General features: G+C 49.6%; 1 protein-coding gene across 3 annotated transcripts in view; it reads left to right on the forward strand.

Annotated features, from left to right (window-relative positions):
• SLCO3A1 (solute carrier organic anion transporter family member 3A1) overlaps positions 1-18,232 on the forward strand; it is a 297,991-nt gene that overhangs the window by 241,067 nt on the left and 38,692 nt on the right. For all 3 annotated transcript variants that reach the window (XM_045813068.2, XM_045813069.2, XM_087856656.1), the window contains exons 5-7: positions 5,561-5,725; positions 10,727-10,925; positions 13,150-13,288. In XM_045813068.2, coding sequence (XP_045669024.1) covers positions 5,561-5,725; positions 10,727-10,925; positions 13,150-13,288 — 503 coding nt within the window. The remainder of the gene's footprint in view (positions 1-5,560; positions 5,726-10,726; positions 10,926-13,149; positions 13,289-18,232) is intronic.

An 18,232-nucleotide genomic window follows, 5' to 3' on the forward strand; every position in this document is an offset into this window, starting at 1 on the left:
CCCTGACCCCTCCAGCCCTCTGCAGGCGGTCATCTCTGTCCTTGGGAAGCCAGTGGCTCCAGCGGCAGCTCCCAGGAGCTCCGCTCACCTACCCCGTCTCCTCCCAGCTCTGCTTACTCACCATGTCTGCTCCCACACAGGCATTCTTACAGCAGGTCTGACGTCCTCCCAGCTCAAGGGCTCGTTCCCTAACGTAGCCAACAAGTGCTTCTATGAGATTAATTATCATCGTGCTCATCTTACCTGGGTGCCAGAAGCACTGGGTCACATGCTCTGCATTCGTGGGTCTTGTTTAATCTTTGCAACAATCTGTGAGACGGAGTCATGTGCTCTGGGCCCAGACCTACTCAGTCTTGAAGATAGAATTCAGGTCCCAGTGACCTGGCTTCTTAAACCAGGTCCTCGTTTTATACAACCTTGCTCAAACTTTTTTTGCAGCACAGGACTCCTCCCCTCTGAGCTCTGCAAGCCTTTCTTTCTCTCGTTTCCCTCCCTGTCCTACCTCTCCTCCTCCAAAGAACAAGAACTAAACCCATGAATCATTTTCCCCAGCCCCAGTGGGAATTTTTGTATTCTTTCTAAGCATTACCAGGAGTGGTCTCTGCAGGCTCCGTCCTCTGACCAAGAGCAGAGCTTCTGAGAACCCAACCGGAACAACACCCTGTTTCTGAGCACACTCTGGGGCACCAGGTAGCACGGTTCGAGTTTTTGCTGTGCTTCCCTAACCGTGGGACCACCCTGTGCCTCAGTTTCCTTGCCTGTAAACAGCCCCAAGATCACGGGTTTGTCGTGAGGATTATGTGGTTTGATGTGTTAGTGGTCAGAACGGTACTTGACACCCAGGTCACGCTCTGTCCACGTCAGTTCTCACACCTTCTCCAAACCTGCCTTTCTCCCTCCTGGACCACCTACACATTTTTAAGAAATCTCAATCCTGCAGGAAGGTCTTCCAAAGACAGCAATGGAAAACCTGTTTTCCCTGAAAAACTCTCCCCCGCTGCTCTTTGCCACTTTGTGCCAGCCTGCCGGTGACACACCGGGCTCCCGATGAGAGGGGAAGTCTTCCCCAGCTGGTGGGGCCGCATGGTGCGAGCCAGCCCGCCTCCGACCCCAGCTCCCAGCTTCTGAGGCTAAATCAGTAGGTGGGAAGTCATTGGCTAAGGGGAACCATGGGTGTTCAGTGGCCTGGTGTGGCCGTGGTTCATCAGTTTCTGTTTGTCTGGGCCACCTCATTAGCTGCTTCCTCCTTGGAAGGTTAGAATTTTATGGGTTTAACAACCCATTTGAATGAAAAAGCTTGAAATACGGGGATAGCCGCAGGTTCAAGCTAATTAATACCCCCTTTCAAATTGGGGCGTTGGAGGGAAGGCTGAACCTTTGAAAAGGAATCTTTGGAGAGGACTCCAAGTCATCGCAATAAAACCTAGGAAGGAAGGGAAGAACCTGGGGGCAAAATAGCTGAACGCAAGAGGAATCTGTCATTTCTGGCAGCGAATCGGCCTGATAGAGGGGAAAAAGAATGTTCTTCATGCAAATAAGGTCCACTGCAGCTTCCCTGGGCCTTGAGTCAGATGGTCCTCAGAACTAATGATGTTCACATCTAATTCAACATGAAATTAGTCATTAGATATTAAGACAAAAGCAGGCAGGCTCTCCTGTCTCAACAAAGCATCTTCCCCAGGGAAGTGGAATTATCGCTGGAATCATTAGAACGGCTGCTGAAGTATGAAAACAGTCCGTTAACCGGGGTTGCCTTTGTTGAGACGTGCCCCCCCCTTCCCCCAAATCAATCGTGATGGCCATGACCAAGGACAGGGAGATGCCGAGACCCAAGGAATGGGATCAAGCTTAAATCCTCTTGGCACCATTTCTGCTGAGCCAGACAGCACCAAAGTTCCCGGTTGGAGGATGCGGTTTTATTTGTGAGCAAGCATGGCTGTCGTGCGCCTTTCTAGGGTCCCCGTCTGAATGGTCTGCATCCTAACAGATGAAGGTATGGCAGACGATCGTTTCTGGAATGCCCCCAACCTGCCTACTGATTGCTGGCGGTGTTTCCAGAGTTCAGATATCTTAATTCCAAAAGAGCACAGTGATGGAGCTCCGGTGTTTTTATCTGCCAAAACACTAACAGCTGAGGGCTTTGACGTGAACTCATTACCAGGAGGGGCTGTGGTCACCTGATGTGATCCATAGCCGTCCCTCTACAGTGTGGAGTGACACAGCCAGTCCCTTATCACGGGTACATTACACTGTCACAGCGTGCCACACACTATAGCAAATCAGCCTTCACTCTTTAACACGATTTAGGATGATGGAGTCTTAACGTTCAATGGGCTTTTGTGTTTAAAGACGGAAACCAGGGGCACCTGGGTGGCTCAGTTGGTTAGGCGACAGCCTTCGGCTCAGGTCATGATCCTGGAGTCCTGGAATCGAGTCCCACATCGGGCTCCCTGCTCAGCAGGGGAGTCTGCTTCTCCCTCTGACCCTCCCCACTCTCGTTCTCACTCTCTCTCAAATGAATAAAACCTTTTTAAAAAATTTAAAAAAGATAGAAACCACATTACCCTCTGTTTACGCCCAATGTATTCATCACCTGTATTTTTTTTAGCTGTCCACGTTCTTAAACATTATACAGTCAACAGGCCTCTAAATATTTGTACGATTCCTAAAAAATAATGTGGATTTAATGAAGGAAAATTTCTCAACATTTAAACATAGATTTTTAAGTGTAACCACTTTTATTTATTTTTTTTTTAAGATTTTATTTATTTATCAGAGAAAGAGAGCACAAGCAGGGGGAGTGGCAGGCGGAGGGAGAAACAGGCTCCCCACTGAGCAGGGAGCCCAATGCGGGGCTTGATCCCAGGACCCCGGGATCGGGACCTGAGCCACAGGCAAACACTTAACAGACTGAGCCACCCAGGCGCCCCTAAGTGTAACCACCTTTAGGCATTTATTTGAACTGACATTTCTAAAAAAGTCAGATGATCTTAAACACTTAAGACCCTGCAAAAATAAATAAATAAACAAAACACATGTAAAGACCAGCACATTTGCCAAAAAAAAAAAAAAAAAGTATAAATGAGTGAATACCATAGATTTAAAGTTTCTGGGGTTTTGTGTCACGTGTGTGTGCGTGCTTGCACATGGTTATGTCATCCAAGAGTTACCTGCCTTCAGTAAATTTTGTGAGAAACCATGACAGAAAAGCAGAGGCCAGACATCTCTGGTCGTTACTTAGTTGGGATGTAAGATCGGGTTGCCCGGCCCACAGTGATTCTGAGCTTCTTGTCCCCTGACTCAGTTCATTCCCGTAACTGCGTTCCTTTTATCACATCAGAGGATCTTTAAGTCCCTCTCTTTAGGTTTTCTTTTTTTTTTTATTAAGATTTTATTTATTTATTTGACAGACAGAGAGCACAAGCAGGGGGAGTGGGAGAGGAGGAAGCAGACTCCCCGCTGAGCAGGGAGCCTGATGTGGGGCTCAATCCCAGGACCCTGGGATCATAACCTGAGCAGAAGGCAGACCCTTAATGACGGAGCCACCCAGGCACCCCGTGTGGGAGTTAGGTTTTCATTTTTGAAACTTGCTATCTTTCACGGAAATGATAAATTTTGAGCTGTGTGTATCTGCCATGTGCTGACCATTGTTCTGCCATTTTGATGTATTGAGCTTGTCTGTTACCATTATTAAAAACTTATGTATCCCCTATTATTATTTTATTCTAATTAGCTGGGCCATTTAGAGGTTTCATCTCCTAGGAGATGAGAACTGAGCCTGTGTAATGAGCTCTCTTCTTTCGGACAGCTGGCTAATTCATCACCTTGGAATGCAGCGTTAGACTCCCTGATCACCTGTTTATTTTGTATGACCATGGGTACCTACTGGTTTTTCCTAGACTTAGAATAATACTTGCTCCATCTGGGACTCTGTTTTATCTTTTCTGTTTACACAGGTGTAAAGTAGACCACATGCCAGATATTCCATATCATTATGATTACGGAAGAACAGGCTTCCCCTAACTGTAGTCCCTGGCACGTCACTTTTTGCCTTATCTGCTTACCACCTGTACCGTTATTTACATAAGACTTCTCTTTAAATAACTTTAAATCTTCTTGTTTTAACCTGGCATCGTTTTAAGCTACGAGAGCCATGAAACCACACATTTGATGTATCAGTTACATTTCAGTTGAGTTTTTTGTAAGTACACATGAAAATAATGGCGTAAATATCGAAGCCACAGGGTTGTCCTGGTTTCTGTCCCTGCAGAGCCCCTTTGCATACTGCCAAGATGTGTCATTATACCACAGTTGAGGAGACCTAGTGGAAGACCAGATACCAAGAATTCTAATCATTGGAAATATCCAAATAGTGTGATTGCATTCAAAGGATTAAAAAAATAAAACACACAATGAATCTCACATTTTTTAAAGCATCAGTGAAAGTGGGGGATCTTAAGTGGTTTACGAAACCACGTACTTCCAGAAAAATAGAGTATAATCAAATATGATCGAAATGTATGACCTCAACAAGAGCTGTTTTCCGGCCCTGGTGGTACTTAATATGGTCCACCCACCCTCAGTTCTCGCCCGGGCCTGGGGCACCAGGCTGGGTGAGCAGCTGCTTCAAGGTGGGACTGGGTGGTGGGAAAAGACCATCTGAGGACGAGGGAAGTGATGCAGGGACGATCTGGGGGCAGAGCATGGCAGGCGAGGGAAGAGCCCCTGGTGCAAAGCCTTAGGTGGGGAGGACCCATGTCAGGCAAGAAAGCAGGAGCAGGCAGGCTGGACTGGAGGGAGAGGGAGTGTGGCCGGAAGTGCCATCAGATTGCTAAGGGGCAGACCTGGGCCATCGGGCCATCTGGGAGTTTTGAGCAGGAAATTGACTTGAGTTGATCCCACTGGCTACCATGTTGGGAATGATCAGATCAAGAGTGAAAACTGAGACCCCAGTTGGGTCACTCTGGGAATCCCCCACATGAGAGCTTATGGAAGCTTTTGCCAAGGAGGTAGCCCTAGACTGGTGAGAAGAGGTGGGGTTTGATTCAGCATGTGTATGTGTATATAGAGGCACTAGAATTCAAGTTTTTTCTTAAAGCCTGTTAAGATAAATATATTTTCTTAACACACATATAGAGTTCTAAACATTTATCTTGGGTCTTTGGATATATATGCTTAGATATACTGATATAGCGTAATTTGTAATATATAATTTTATTTTTTCCTTGGAGAAACAAACCCCAAACTCTTTTTTGGGGGAGGATGGAAATAATTCTTCATTGCTTATGAAATATTTTCGTGCTTCCAGTAAACTAGGAAAAGGCACAAGATAGTCTCTCCTGTTATAGTAGTTCTCAGTATAATTGTCAGAATATCCGCATGTATTTTAAAGCCAGAGTTTTCACACTGTGGGTGACTTACATGTTCTAGGTTTCAGCCTGAGCCGCTGGGTGACTCCCGATGCTGTTTACTGAGATGGGCAGACGTGTGTCAGGAAGGGACTCTGGGGCAGGAGGCCCGGAAGTGCAGTGTGTGACCCCCTGCTTCTGTCTCCCTGCAGTGATCCCGAAGGTCACCAAGCACCTGCTCTCAAACCCCGTGTTCACCTGCATCATCCTGGCCGCCTGCATGGAGATCGCCGTGGTGGCCGGCTTCGCTGCCTTCTTGGGGAAGTACCTGGAGCAGCAGTTTAATCTTACCACCTCTTCTGCCAACCAGCTGCTCGGTGAGTCTGCTCCTCCAGCCCCCCGGGAGGGCAGAGGGCTGCTGTCATGCAGGTGCCACTCTAAGAACTTACCGAGGCCCACTGGAGAAAGAGCCCAGACCCTGCTGCTCCGACAGCAGCAGTATTCTTGGAGTCTCTGTGCAGAAGAGTCTATTCTTGCGGTAAAATTTGCTGAAGGGATGTGATAAGAAAGAGCTAAAATATAAAAGGTACATAAGAAGCATGACAGGCCAGGAGATCAGTAGATTGGTGTGAACTGCAGAATTTGGGGGAAGATAGGATGAAGGAAAAGGGGAATCGAGATACATCCTGAAAGGTTAGCAAGCTTTGGTCAGGCACAAGAAAAGTGAGAATATTCTTGGCAGGATGAAACGCATAGTCAGCAAATATAGAACTTGGAAGCCATACACCCTCCCCCTGACCCCTGCCCATGGCAGACATAATTAATGGATCACAGCACTCCTTCTCTCCAAGCGCAAGCACGGCTTTACCATCCTTCTCAGTAAGAGACCACGGCATCTGCTTCCACTGTTTGGAGGTGGCATGGTAAGGAAAACCAATTTGCCCTCGTGAGAAGCAGCATTACTTATGGGGAGTTAGGAAAGTGGCCTCATGACCAACAAGGGAGATGGAAGAGTCAAGAAGGACATCCAGGTTTCTGGCTTCGACGGCTGGTGGCACCATTTCTGAAACCTGAAAACAGCAGAGAAGAATCAGGTCCACGGGGGAGATGATGAGATTGTATTTGAAGTAGCTGAGTATGAGATGCCCATATTGGGTCTCCGCGGTGTCCAGGACTGATGGGGGCTCAGGGAGGAGACCCCACTGGGGAATAGAGGTTCAGTTGCATCAGTGGAGGACATGGGAGTGGAAGTTATGTAGCAAGGAAGTGAATTGGAAAAGAAGAGTAAAGTCCCAACGAAGAGGAAACACAGGAGTCCGAGAGGGAGTCAGAAAGAAATCCACAGGTCACGGGAGTCAAGGAAGAGAGGGTTCCAAGGAGGAAGCAGGCAGCAGCGCATGTGTGCACGCACGATGAGGGCTGTGGCATCTCCATTAGATGCAACCACCAGGATGTCCTTGAACCTGTGTTAGAGCCGTGTCTGAGATGTGGCAGTGGGGAGCCTGTGCTCCTTGTGGGAGGGAGTAGTCTGTGGCTGCAGGACACTTTCCTGAAGCTCAGCCGTGGAGCAGAGGAGAGGGGCCATGGCAGGTGGGTGGTGTGGAGGGGGAGCGGAGGAGATGGTGCGTTGCTAGGAAACATGAGCCCTTTGCTTAATGGAGGGAAAAAAGCCGGCCGAAGGGGATTTGCAGGAAAGAGAGGGATGTGAGTGGACAGCTCTGGACAGAAGAGCTCCTAGGTCCCGCCAGTGCAGAGGAGGAGAGAGGCGTGAGTCTGGCCACTGGGACGACAGCCGGTATGACCCTGCATTTGAGAGAGAGCTCCAGCCCCATGAATTACCTTCTCTGGTAAGGAGGGGGTCAAGATCATCTGCGGAGAGGAATGGCCTCCTTCAACACTGCCTGTTTCTTCACCTGACGGCCAATTAGCAAACGCAAAGGCACTAAGCTATCACGAGTCATCAGGAAAGCACATGTTAAAGGCACCCTGAGATTCCACTGCGAATCCACTGGACTGATGCACCAAGAGTTCGTGAGGGTGTGGAGCAACCGGAGCCCTCGGGCGCAGCAGGTGGAAGTGCCCAGCTGTGTGAGCGCTTCGGACAGCTCTCGGGCAGCGCCTGTTAAAGCATATTTTTACGCTGGGGTCCGTCCGTTCCACTTCTGGGCATAGACCCAACGGAAACGAATGTTTAAGTCCACTCCTTTAGATCCGCATATGTAACTGCGTTCAGAGCAGCCTGGCGCATAGTGACCCCAACTGGATACAGCCCAGACATCTGTCAACGGGAGGATGGGTAAATAAATTATGGAATGTTCATACAGTGCTACCCCACAGCATGAGAAAGCAAGCATTTTCATACCTGCCTCAACGTGGAGGAATCTGACAGAGTTGAAAGACGTCAGGCACAAAAGAGGACATAGTTATATGAGTTTAAAGAAGGAAAAGTTAATTGAAGTGATAGAGGCCATGATGATGGGAACTGTCTTTCTGGGAGGGGGAGGCGGGCAGCCACCGGGGTACCTTCCTGGGCTGCTGGAAATGTTCTAAGCTTGATCTGAGTGTGGTTATTGGGGTGTATATGGATGCAGGGATTCATCGGCTGTTCCCTTAAGCTTTGTACACTTCCCAGGACATCATGTATCTCAATTAAAAAAAAAAAAACTCACTATGATGATGATGCGGCTGGATCATAGCGTCTCCTTAGGAACTGCTAGGCTAGCACAGCCCAATTTTTTTTTTTTTTTTTTTTTTTTTTTTTTGCTAATAATGCTTTACCATCCGTTTTTACGTGAAGTGTCCCTTCTAAGAGGTATTAGCAAAGTGCAGGCAGCCCTCTGGTACCTGCCTGGCAGAGAGAGGGTAAAGTGGATCTCTTTATAATTAAAGTCATAACTTCTTAGTTATACCTGGGGTGTCTCTGGTTTAACCCTCCAGCAGCCTCCACATTTCTGTGCTGCTGTTCTTAACGTTCTCATGACATTTGCACATTTGCTTCGACGTTGGGGCTGTGTTCTATTTCAGAACAGTTTCTATCGACAAACAAATCAATAGTCTTCAGGGCAGAAGGTCAAAAAAACAATCTCTCCTTCTTGCACCTGTTTCTTTCCCAGTGACTCTGTCTGTCAGAGTGCTTGGCAGGGGAGGACCTTCTCCTGCCATGCAGAGAGGCCACCTGCTGGCCCATCTGTCAGTCCGTCTGTCCGACAGTCCACGCAGGTGACATGCATGCATGGCCTCTCCCTGTGTCCTGCTTGGGGTCTTGCTCTCATCAGCATGGACCCTGGAGGGTTGGCTGCAACAGGGGCTGTCACTGGGCATTCAGGGAACAGAGACAGACCCCGGGAGTGCCAGGCAAGGCTTGCATCAGAAAGCGCTCAGCTCCTGCAGACCCAGGGCATGGGGACCATGCAGTCACCCTGGGGCATCAGCACAGGGCTCTGGGCCATCCTGGAAGTCATCAACAAACGGGGCAGAGTCCGGAGAAGAGCAACACAGATGATTAGGTACTGATGGCATGGATTTATGCGTGGTTTTATGCGTGCAGATAAGAAGGGCTCAATCTGCATAGGTTAACATAATGAGAACAGAGTTTCGGGGAAGTTCTCATCACTGAATGCCAAGGCTGCACACGCATCAGGGAGGAAGAGAGCAGCCTGATGATGGGTTGGGAGAAAAGGCGCCGAAAGCCTATTATTGCCATAGTTACCGGCCTCACCAGGTGATGCTCCCCACAGTCTCTGCTAGGAAATGAAACAAAGCACAGGCCTGTTCTCTGGGCATGGGCAGGTCTTCACCAGTGTTCGTGCATGCAGATCCAGGCTGCTCGTCATTTCATCCATCCTGAAAAGAATCCTTGAGTGCCCACTCCGTGCTGGGCACAGGGAACCATGCTGGACTGAACAGGACGGAAAAGGCTCTTGTGCTAGGGGCAGCTGCATTTCAGGAGGGGTAGAGTGGACAAGAAACAAGACCAAAAATGAATAAGGCAGCTTCAGATAGTGGGGAGAGCTGTGAAGATAATAAAATGTCTTCATCATTTGGAGTCCTCATTCCTCAAAGAGGAATGACGGGGAGCCCCTGGGTGGAGTATAGGACCACTCTTCCTGGTGTGGTCTGGGAAGGCATCTCCAAAGGGGGTACGGGGCCAGCCAAGGAGAGACACGGTACAAGGATGTCCCAGGAGAAGGACCAGCAGGTGCAACGCCTGGGGGTCTGAATGGGTTTGGCTTGTTCCAGAGAGGGAAAGGAGGAGCCGTGGGCCAGGGGTGAGCAGAGAGGGGCACGTGGGGACCAAGAAGGTCATTTCTGTACCAAAACCGGAGAAAACCAAGCATAGGTATTCCAAGAGCGTCAGAAAATACAGAGATATCATATGTTTTATTTAAATGTGACTTATGCTATTTTCTTGCAGAGCTCAGGCTTCCTGATTATGTTTTTCTTCCCCTAATATTAAAATTAATTTGCATTCCCTTAGCACATAACAGCTGGTTGATGTAGTCGATTGACCTAGAGGTCTGTTGACTGGCAAGGAGGAGACAGCCTAGACTGGGAAATTGGCCGTGCACGGTCTACACGGTGGATAAATGATGCAGAGTAATTTAAAGCTGAGTTTTAGATGAAGCAAATCAGACCAGAGCAAAGCCAAATGAGAGGTTGGAACCCTAGGATCATTCGGTCCTTCTAAAATTCCATGAGTCTCTGAGAATCAGAAATAGCAGGTTTATGGTCCCTGCTGCCTTACAGATAGCTCTGTTTATAAGAGAGGGGGAAATTTTTATGCCAATTACCAAGAGCTACAAAACATATCGATTGGACAGATGCTCCTTCCCGAGAGGTCTGGGAGCAGGTTAAAATGTTGTCTCCATGAGCTGGTGAATTCTGGGACCTTTGTTTAAACAGCCACCAGACCCTTCCATGAAGCCCTCCTGGGCTAATGAGGAAAGGGGAGAAAATCCCCAAATGATCTTGAGTCCCCTTTCCCACATCCCCTCAAAAATGCACAGAGAGCCCATGATGGTCACTTCCCAAAAATGCACGTGCGTGTTCCCAGTCTGTCTGTCTCTTGGTCGTTCCCACGCCAGCCGTGTCTTTCCCATGAGGATGCTTTACTTAGCAAGATAGGCGTATGTATTTGGACTCCCAATTACTGAGTGTTTCCACGTCCGTCTCCCCCAGTTTTCTGTTGAGTTCCCAGACAGCAGAAATAAGGCCCCGCATGGAGACCTGGAGACAGCCTGGAGGAGAGGGCACTGCAATGGGGTCACTGGGAATTTGGCCTGTGCAGGGCTCGGCCCCCCGGCCTGACAGCCATCTGTCTGCGTGGACTGGCCCTGCCTCCCCTGCTAACGGTCCCCGCCCCTCTGTGTCTCTCCCAGGGATGACGGCAATCCCGTGTGCCTGCCTGGGCATCTTCTTGGGCGGTCTCCTGGTGAAGAAGCTCAGTCTTTCTGCCCTCGGGGCCATTCGGATGGCTATGCTCGTCAACCTGGTGTCCACAGCTTGTTACGTCTCCTTCCTCTTCCTGGGCTGTGACACAGGCCCCGTGGCCGGGGTTACTGTTCCCTATGGAAACACGTAAGTCCTGGACGTGTCTGCTTCCACCCCTGCCTGCCCGGGGAGGCCTGGACTCTTTCTCCATGGCAGGGTCACGGAGCCAGCTTTGGTCCCAAGTAGTGACCATGAATGGGGGGTTCAGTGATGCCTCTGTGCCTTCCTCCCGGGGTTGAAGAGTCAACATGGACCTTTTGGGTGGAGAGCTCAGACCAGTCCACTCAGTGGGACGCCCAGGGGAGACCATCAGAAATTCACTCCCCACAGTACTCCTATTAGCATTTTTGGCATCTGACTTTAGGAACGATTGAAGATAGAAAACACAGATGAATTTTATCTTAAAATTCAACTTTTTTTTTTTTTTTTGCGGGGGGTGGGGAAGAGAGAGAAGTGGGGGAAGGAGCAGAGGGAGAGAAAATCTTAGGCAGTCTCCACACCCAGTGCTGAGCCTGATGCGGGGTTCAATCTCACGACCCTGAGATGAAATCAGGAGTAGGACATTCAACCAGCTGAGCCACCCAGGTGCCCCCTAAAATTCAGCTTTAAATGAAAGACAGGAGAGATTTCAATCATTCCGGAAATTATCAGAAGCTATCATTAGGCTTCCATAGTAATTACAGGGTCTCGCCCAGAGTAGGTGTTGATAAGTATGGGAGGGAGAAGAGGGTGGATAATAAAAGAAAAGAGGGAGAAGGGAAGGAAGCTGGTTCTTATGGGACACCTTGTTTCTAGTTATCGTCCCAAGACTTTGACTTAGAATCCAGTCAGAACTGCCCCAGAGGAAATTATGGAGAGCACTTTCGTGTCCAGCGTCAACAGCTGTCCCCTTTTCTGCGTGAGACTCTGAAGCTGCTTGGGGATCAGTCTGGAGCATCAGGGCTGCAGCAGAGTCAACCTGCAGGATACCAGTTCCTCCTCACACCAGTCTCCTCCTCCAGGCAGGCCATCGGGCTTTCTCCTGTAGTCCTGTATCCAGAAGATACAGGAGAGCCGGGCTTATCTGCCCCCCGACAAGGTCAAGCAGGCTGAATGGGAGAACACAGGCGGGGGCAGTTGTCCGTACATCCATGCACAGCCCAGGCACTGTGTGCCCCTCCATCCCTGAGACCATCACCATGGCCTCTTCTGCCCCCCAGCCCAGCCCCATTTCCTCCCTCTCCCCAGTGTGGCACCTTCTGGTGTGTGCTTGCCATAAATAACAGCATTTGGAGGGAACGACCGCCAGCCTTCTGTTCCAGCTCTCAAGTAGTAAACTGGTAGTGCTTCAAAGCACAGGGTCTTACGATAATGAAGATCTTCATTAAAAAAGAAAAAAAAAAAGCTCAGAGCCTACAGTCCAACTGCCAGCTCCGCCCAAATTGGTAGAGCTTCAGTCGCCACCCTCCCCACCCCTGCTTTCCCCATGTACACGTTAGATATATACTCGGACAGGTGACTCAGCCTCGCTCTGCCTCCGTTTCCTTCTCTGTCAACCCCACGGGTCACACTGAGAATAAGTACAATATTACAGGCAGTAGCGTGAACAGTGCCCGGCACATAAATTGTCAGATATCACCGTCATCCTCATTACTAGGAAGTGCTCTGAACCCGAGGAGGCTCCCCTGAAAATAACGGTGCTGGGAAGAGACGCTTCCTCTCTTACAGAGCTAAAAACACCCACTCCATCCTTTTCCCCTTCGCAGTTTGCGTGCTCTAGGTAATTGTGCCTTTAATGGTACAAAAGGAAATTTAAAATAACTCGTGTTATTTTTCTCAGGAAGTCGAATCAATCAAACAGACGGAGTTATCGAATCCAGTCTAGGGGTAGCGGTGTGCGAAGCATCACGAGGCTTGCCGCCTGCTGGGGGGAGGGATGAAAGAGAGACGAGGGCTGACCCAAGGAGGGGAGAAGTCAGTGTCCAGCTGTGCCCGCGGGTGATGTCGGGCCAGAGAAGGGGGAGCGGGCTGAGGCTGCAGGAATCATGAGCAGCGGCATGGAGGAGGTGGCCCTGAGCTGAGCCTGGGCTGCCATCAGCCCGGAGGGCACACTGGTGCAAATAATAAAGAAGAGGCCCCTTCCGTGTCTGGTACCACGGTGCACGGCTCTCCGCGGTGGCGCTGGGCGGGTCCTTGCAGGACAGGGAGGGGTGAGACTGCAGGAGGAGAAGGAAGGGGTGCCGGCCCAGCAGAGGGTGGAAGGCTGTCACTGGGGAGATCCAATACAAGTTGCCCTTCCTCTGATGGGTTCCGTGTTTCCTCTCTGTTCCAGCTCAGCCCCTGGCTCGGCCCTGGACCCCTACTCGCCCTGCAATAAAAACTGTGAATGCCAAACCGACTCCTTCACTCCAGTGTGTGGGGCAGACGGCATCACCTACCTGTCGGCCTGCTTTGCCGGCTGCAACAGCACGGTATTGGTGATTTTCTGGCGGGGTGGGCTGGGGCAGGGGACTCGGGAGCCAGAGTAGCTTAAAACCCATGGTCAGGGACAGCAGGAGGCAACCACATGCGTTCTGTTGTGTGCCTGCATCGTGACTTTTGCTCAGACTCCACCACGCTGTGGCGGAGGGTCCTCTGTCAGCAGGCGGGGAGGATGCCAGATCATTCAGGCCTTCCTGCTAACTCAAATAGGTTTCCAAAAAGTGTCACGGAGCCATGAAAGTAAAAATTTCAAAGGAAGCTATACTCATGGAGCCAGAGGAAAAAGATTCTGGTTCAAGGCGCTCACCACGGGTATCCGTGAAGCAGCCTGATTCTACGGGTAATGAGCTCCCCATCAACAGAAGTATGCTAGAAAACCATTGATCAGAGACGACTTCTTCCAAGCCTGAGACTGACACTAACCTCTTCCTTACTTAGTTCTCTTCACCTTTTTATTCTCAACTAGATCCCTCTCCCACCTTTTTCCATCCCCCACTAAACTTTGTTTTGTTTTGCTTTTTGGTTTTTTGGGTTTTGGGAGTTTTGTTTGTTTTTCCTTCTCAACGTGAATTGTCCAATTGGCTATCAGCCTACATACAGTTTTCCATGTGCTCTTCGTGAAAACGTGATGCTAAGGGACTGGTCATCGAGTCACACTGATCCTCCCTTCCAGGTGTGTCTCACACCTGCCTGTCTTCTGCATCCACATCCCCACCGCCCTGGTGTGTGGGCCCTCCTCATATCTCCCTTAGACCAGAGTGGTAGTTGCCTAACTGGCCTCACTGCTTAGGGTGGCCCCCTTCTGGTCCATCTTCTGTACTGCAGCCAAAATGACTTGTGAAACACTGCAAAGGACCCCTTCTCGTGCTACCCTGTCACCTACAAGATAAGATCTAGGCACTGCACTGGCTTTGTATGTGTCTTCAGCACACGTCCATCCTCGGCCACTCTCTTCAGCTCTACTTGCTTCTCGTTTGTGATATTCAGCGTCCCCTCCACCACAGATGTCTTTGCATCCTTCTCTCTCCATTTGGACAACTCACCTGTCCATACCCTCCTCGAATTACCCCTTCTCTGCGAAGCCATCCCTTCCCTTCTTTATCTTTGGTGTTCTTGCCTCTGCAGTTCTTGGCACCTGTCTCTGCGGGAGGCTGCTTGCTCATTTCACTCCACTGATCTGCTAAAAGTATCTGTCATCTGCTCTGATCTGTGAGTTTCCCGAGTGAGGGCTGGCATCTAGAAGTGCTCCAGAAATGTCCAGGAATGTCTAGATGAGGAGAAAGACGAGAAGAAGAGCTGAGTGGCTGCTTTAAAGGAAGTTGGAGTTGTAATTATTTGTTTCTCCTTTTCCTATTCTGTGTCTTTGGGGAGCGGCAATTTCTCTGAAAGAAAAAAAATCGATCACTTATTTTCATCTCCAAAGATTTCATTTTTCTTTGCTTTTAACATTTAGATTCCTGGCCAGTTATTAACATTTTTCTGTAGAGAAAATAAATCGCCATGGGCGGGGGGAGGAGTGGGGGGGGAGAGAAACTGATTTTTTTTTAAATTAGATGATAAAGCAATTTCTTTATGTGAGTGGAAATGAAATTTAAAAAAAGGATGAGGCCTTACGAATAGTTAAAATAAAAATACAAGCTATTCGTTTTCATGACAACAATTTTATTAACATTTTAATATCCAAAAAGTTATATAAATCAGTTTTGGTTATTGTTCTGTTTCAAGAATTAAATGGATTCCGTATAGGCTGGTGTCCTGAGACCAAACAAGTCTCTATTCCAGAGCATTCTCTGACCCCCCCCGCAAAAAAATTGTCTTAAAAATTGCATTTCCCTAGATCTTACATGTGCAAGAGTCTTATTGAATAAGAGCCTAACCAGGCCCATGACTGCTTCCAGCTGCTGAAACAGCAAGCTGCGGAATGCAATTACTGGATAGTGAGTTTCTCTGCTTCCCTCTGGACACATCCTTTCTTCACCAGACACCTGCCTTTTCTTCACATTACTGGAGACCTCGTGTTGTCCTCAAAGCAGAGAGGTTCTCCTCCTGCGATTACAAGTCAAAGACTGAGACAGCCCCGGGCCCCAGGGCTGGGTGAGAGTCGCATTTCTCCCCCATGGAGGCAGATCTCAGGATGAATGAGGGATTTGGGGACACAGAGCCGCGCGTATCCTGGAAAGGGGCCCTTGTGACAATCTAGCCTTCAAAACACCCCTAACTGTAGAGCTCATCACAGCAGCGAACTTTTTCAAGAGCCCACGTGGGCCAGGCAACAGGCCTTCCACCTGTCACTCACGGCCCATGACAGCTTGGCCTAGAGTCAAAGAAATCTCAGGCCACCGTCCAAAACTGAGCAAAAAGCAATTGCAGTCTTTTCAGTCTCTGCTGCAGTATTTTGAGAAAATGCCAAATGGTGGGTTATATTCCTGGTGAATTCACTCCCTCCTTCGTTCCTACTTTTCTTGTCTCTGATCTCCCAGAAAAGCTTTTCCGTGAAGTGAAGGCTTCCTCCACCCTCTTCCTTCCCTTCTCGTATTATTCCTTCGCCGTCTGCTGGAGTCCCCTGGCTCTCCAGCGTCGGGTGCGGCCTCTCCACCACCTGCCCCCCAGCTCTGTGCATCTTATCTCACTGATCCTCACAGCAGCCCGAGGCTGGGGGTGTCATTTTTACTCCCTGATTACGGACTAGTCCCTTGCCCCAGGTCATGCAGAACGTGGTGGCACTGGCGTTGACGTTAGGTCTGTCCGACACCAACCCATGTCTTCCTCTGACTCTGTCACTTACCTCTTTGGGATTCTCACCTTCTCCCTCCTTGAAAAAACCTCTTCGTGCATACTCCACACTCAGGACCCTCCACCCACCCAGGTTGGCTCTGCTGCCTCTCAAGCCTCAACTTCCCCACTCCTCCCACTTGTTAAAGAACAACTTGCTGTGTTGAACTTCCTAGGGTTTCCCCAACACACCCAGCTCTGCCCTTACCTCCGGACCTTTACACATGCTGCTCCTTTTAGCAAGGAGAGTCCTCCATGAAGCCCTTCAGATGCGTAATCATTCTTTACCTGCAGCTGAGAAGCCTGCTCCCCGCTCTTCACTTCTTCCCGGGCTGCATTAGCGCCCCATCCTACAGAGTCCTCCAGTACCTACTGTCTGGCAAGGTTAGACCCTCCCGCCCCCAGTCAAACAGGTTCTTTACTCCTGCGTCTGCCTCCCTAGGCTCCCGCGTCCAGGGATGGGGTTCTCTTGCGGACCCTTGCATTTCCAGTGCCAGCCATGGCTCTGCATAAAGGCCCCAGGCTTCCTGAACACCTGGCTGGAGGCCACGTGCCGACTCCAGGGAGCCACGGGTGAGGATACTACTCCCTTGAATAGCAATTGGCAGGCGGGTCAGTTGGCTGGTGTGGATTTTGGGGCTGAAGCGCCATTCCCTGTTCATCCCTCACCCACTCACAGCTTCCGTCAGAACCTGTGAAAATTGCCCACAACTCAATTAAACGTGCATAAGTCACCAATCGAATAATTCTGGTTACAGGGGAATCTGGTTAGCGTTGGTAGTTTTCTGTTACACTTGCCTTGCTGTCCTGGTTTGCGTTTTGTTTTCTTATTTTCTTATTTCCTATCTCCTTGAGTGAGAGCAGTGGAACTTTCCAGGACTGCGTTTAGTATACAATTTCTAATTCTTCTCATTGCACATGACCAGGAGGGGTGACAAAGAAGATTGCGAGTTAATTTCGTAAGCTTCCTTTGGCATGAATATATTGTCCAGATTGTTTCTGTACCTTTCACTCTCAGAAGTAATTATTCCAACGGAAAGCGTGTTGGTATGCTGCTGACTGACTGCTGGAAGTTGTAGCCTTTTGATGTACTGAATAATTGAGGGAAAAAAAAAAAAGGCTTATATCAGCCACCGATAGAACGTTGAAAGTCAATCCAAGCCCAGCTCTGCAGTTGGTAGGGGACTAATGATAGACCACTAGTCTATCTCCCCACGGAGGCGACAGAGATGTGTCTAGCCCCTGTTTAAGCAGAGCCCCGAGCTGGTTCTGTGGGGGGCTGGGGGGCCCCTGATGGACGCAATGCAGGAAGCTTGTTTACTCTCCTAGATCTCAGTCCTGCCTGCATATTAGGATTGCTTGAGAACTTTTAAAACCTGAGTCCTGAGCCTCCTCCTTAGAAACTCTGATTTCTTTGTTGCGGGGTAGGACCCAGGCATCAGTAACCTTTGAAAGCCCTCCCCCGCCCCGTATTTTTGTACGTAACAGAGTTGAGAACCGCTGTTCCCCTCCAGAGTGTCTCTACCTCGGCACTGCTGACATTTGGGGATGCGTCGTTCTTCGTTGTGGGGACTGTGGGGTGTTCGGCAGTATCGCTGGGCTCTACCCATCACCTGCCAAAAGCAACCCTGCTCGTTTCTGAAACCACCGGTGTCTTCCAGATATTTCCGTAGGTTCTGCTTGGGGGCCGAATCCCTCCCCTCCCCCCATTGAGAACCACTGCTCCAGGAGAAGGGATGGGTTCCTAAAATTGTATCTTTCTAGAAACAGGGTCTGAGCTGACACTGAGCATCCAGCCTTCGATGTCCTTTTCCTTCCCACCTCTATGTGTTCAGGGGCTGGAGAAACCAAGCTGGAGACTGGAGGGCCCTATCAGCATATTACAGAAGAAACAAACTGATAATTTACATGCCCTCTCCGCCCTGTACATGAGCTTAGTGTGGTTGGTCTGAGCCGAGATTTAAACAGTCAGTGCATCTTATACACCAATCTGGATTTCTGGCCTCTCCGTAAAAGTTGGATGAGAACTGACCTGCCCCACCACCCCCATAGGGCAGCAATTGGCTGGAGCTGAGACATGGTCAAACGTACAGACAAGACCTCTGATCCCCCCTCAGCCACAGTCTCCACCCCTGGCCACCCCTTACACCTGGGCCAGTTTT

The sequence above is a fragment of the Ursus americanus genome, chromosome 28 (assembly GCF_024610735.1).
Source record: "Ursus americanus isolate L20-20 chromosome 28, mUrsAme1.1.p, whole genome shotgun sequence".
Taxonomy (NCBI): domain Eukaryota; kingdom Metazoa; phylum Chordata; class Mammalia; order Carnivora; family Ursidae; genus Ursus; species Ursus americanus.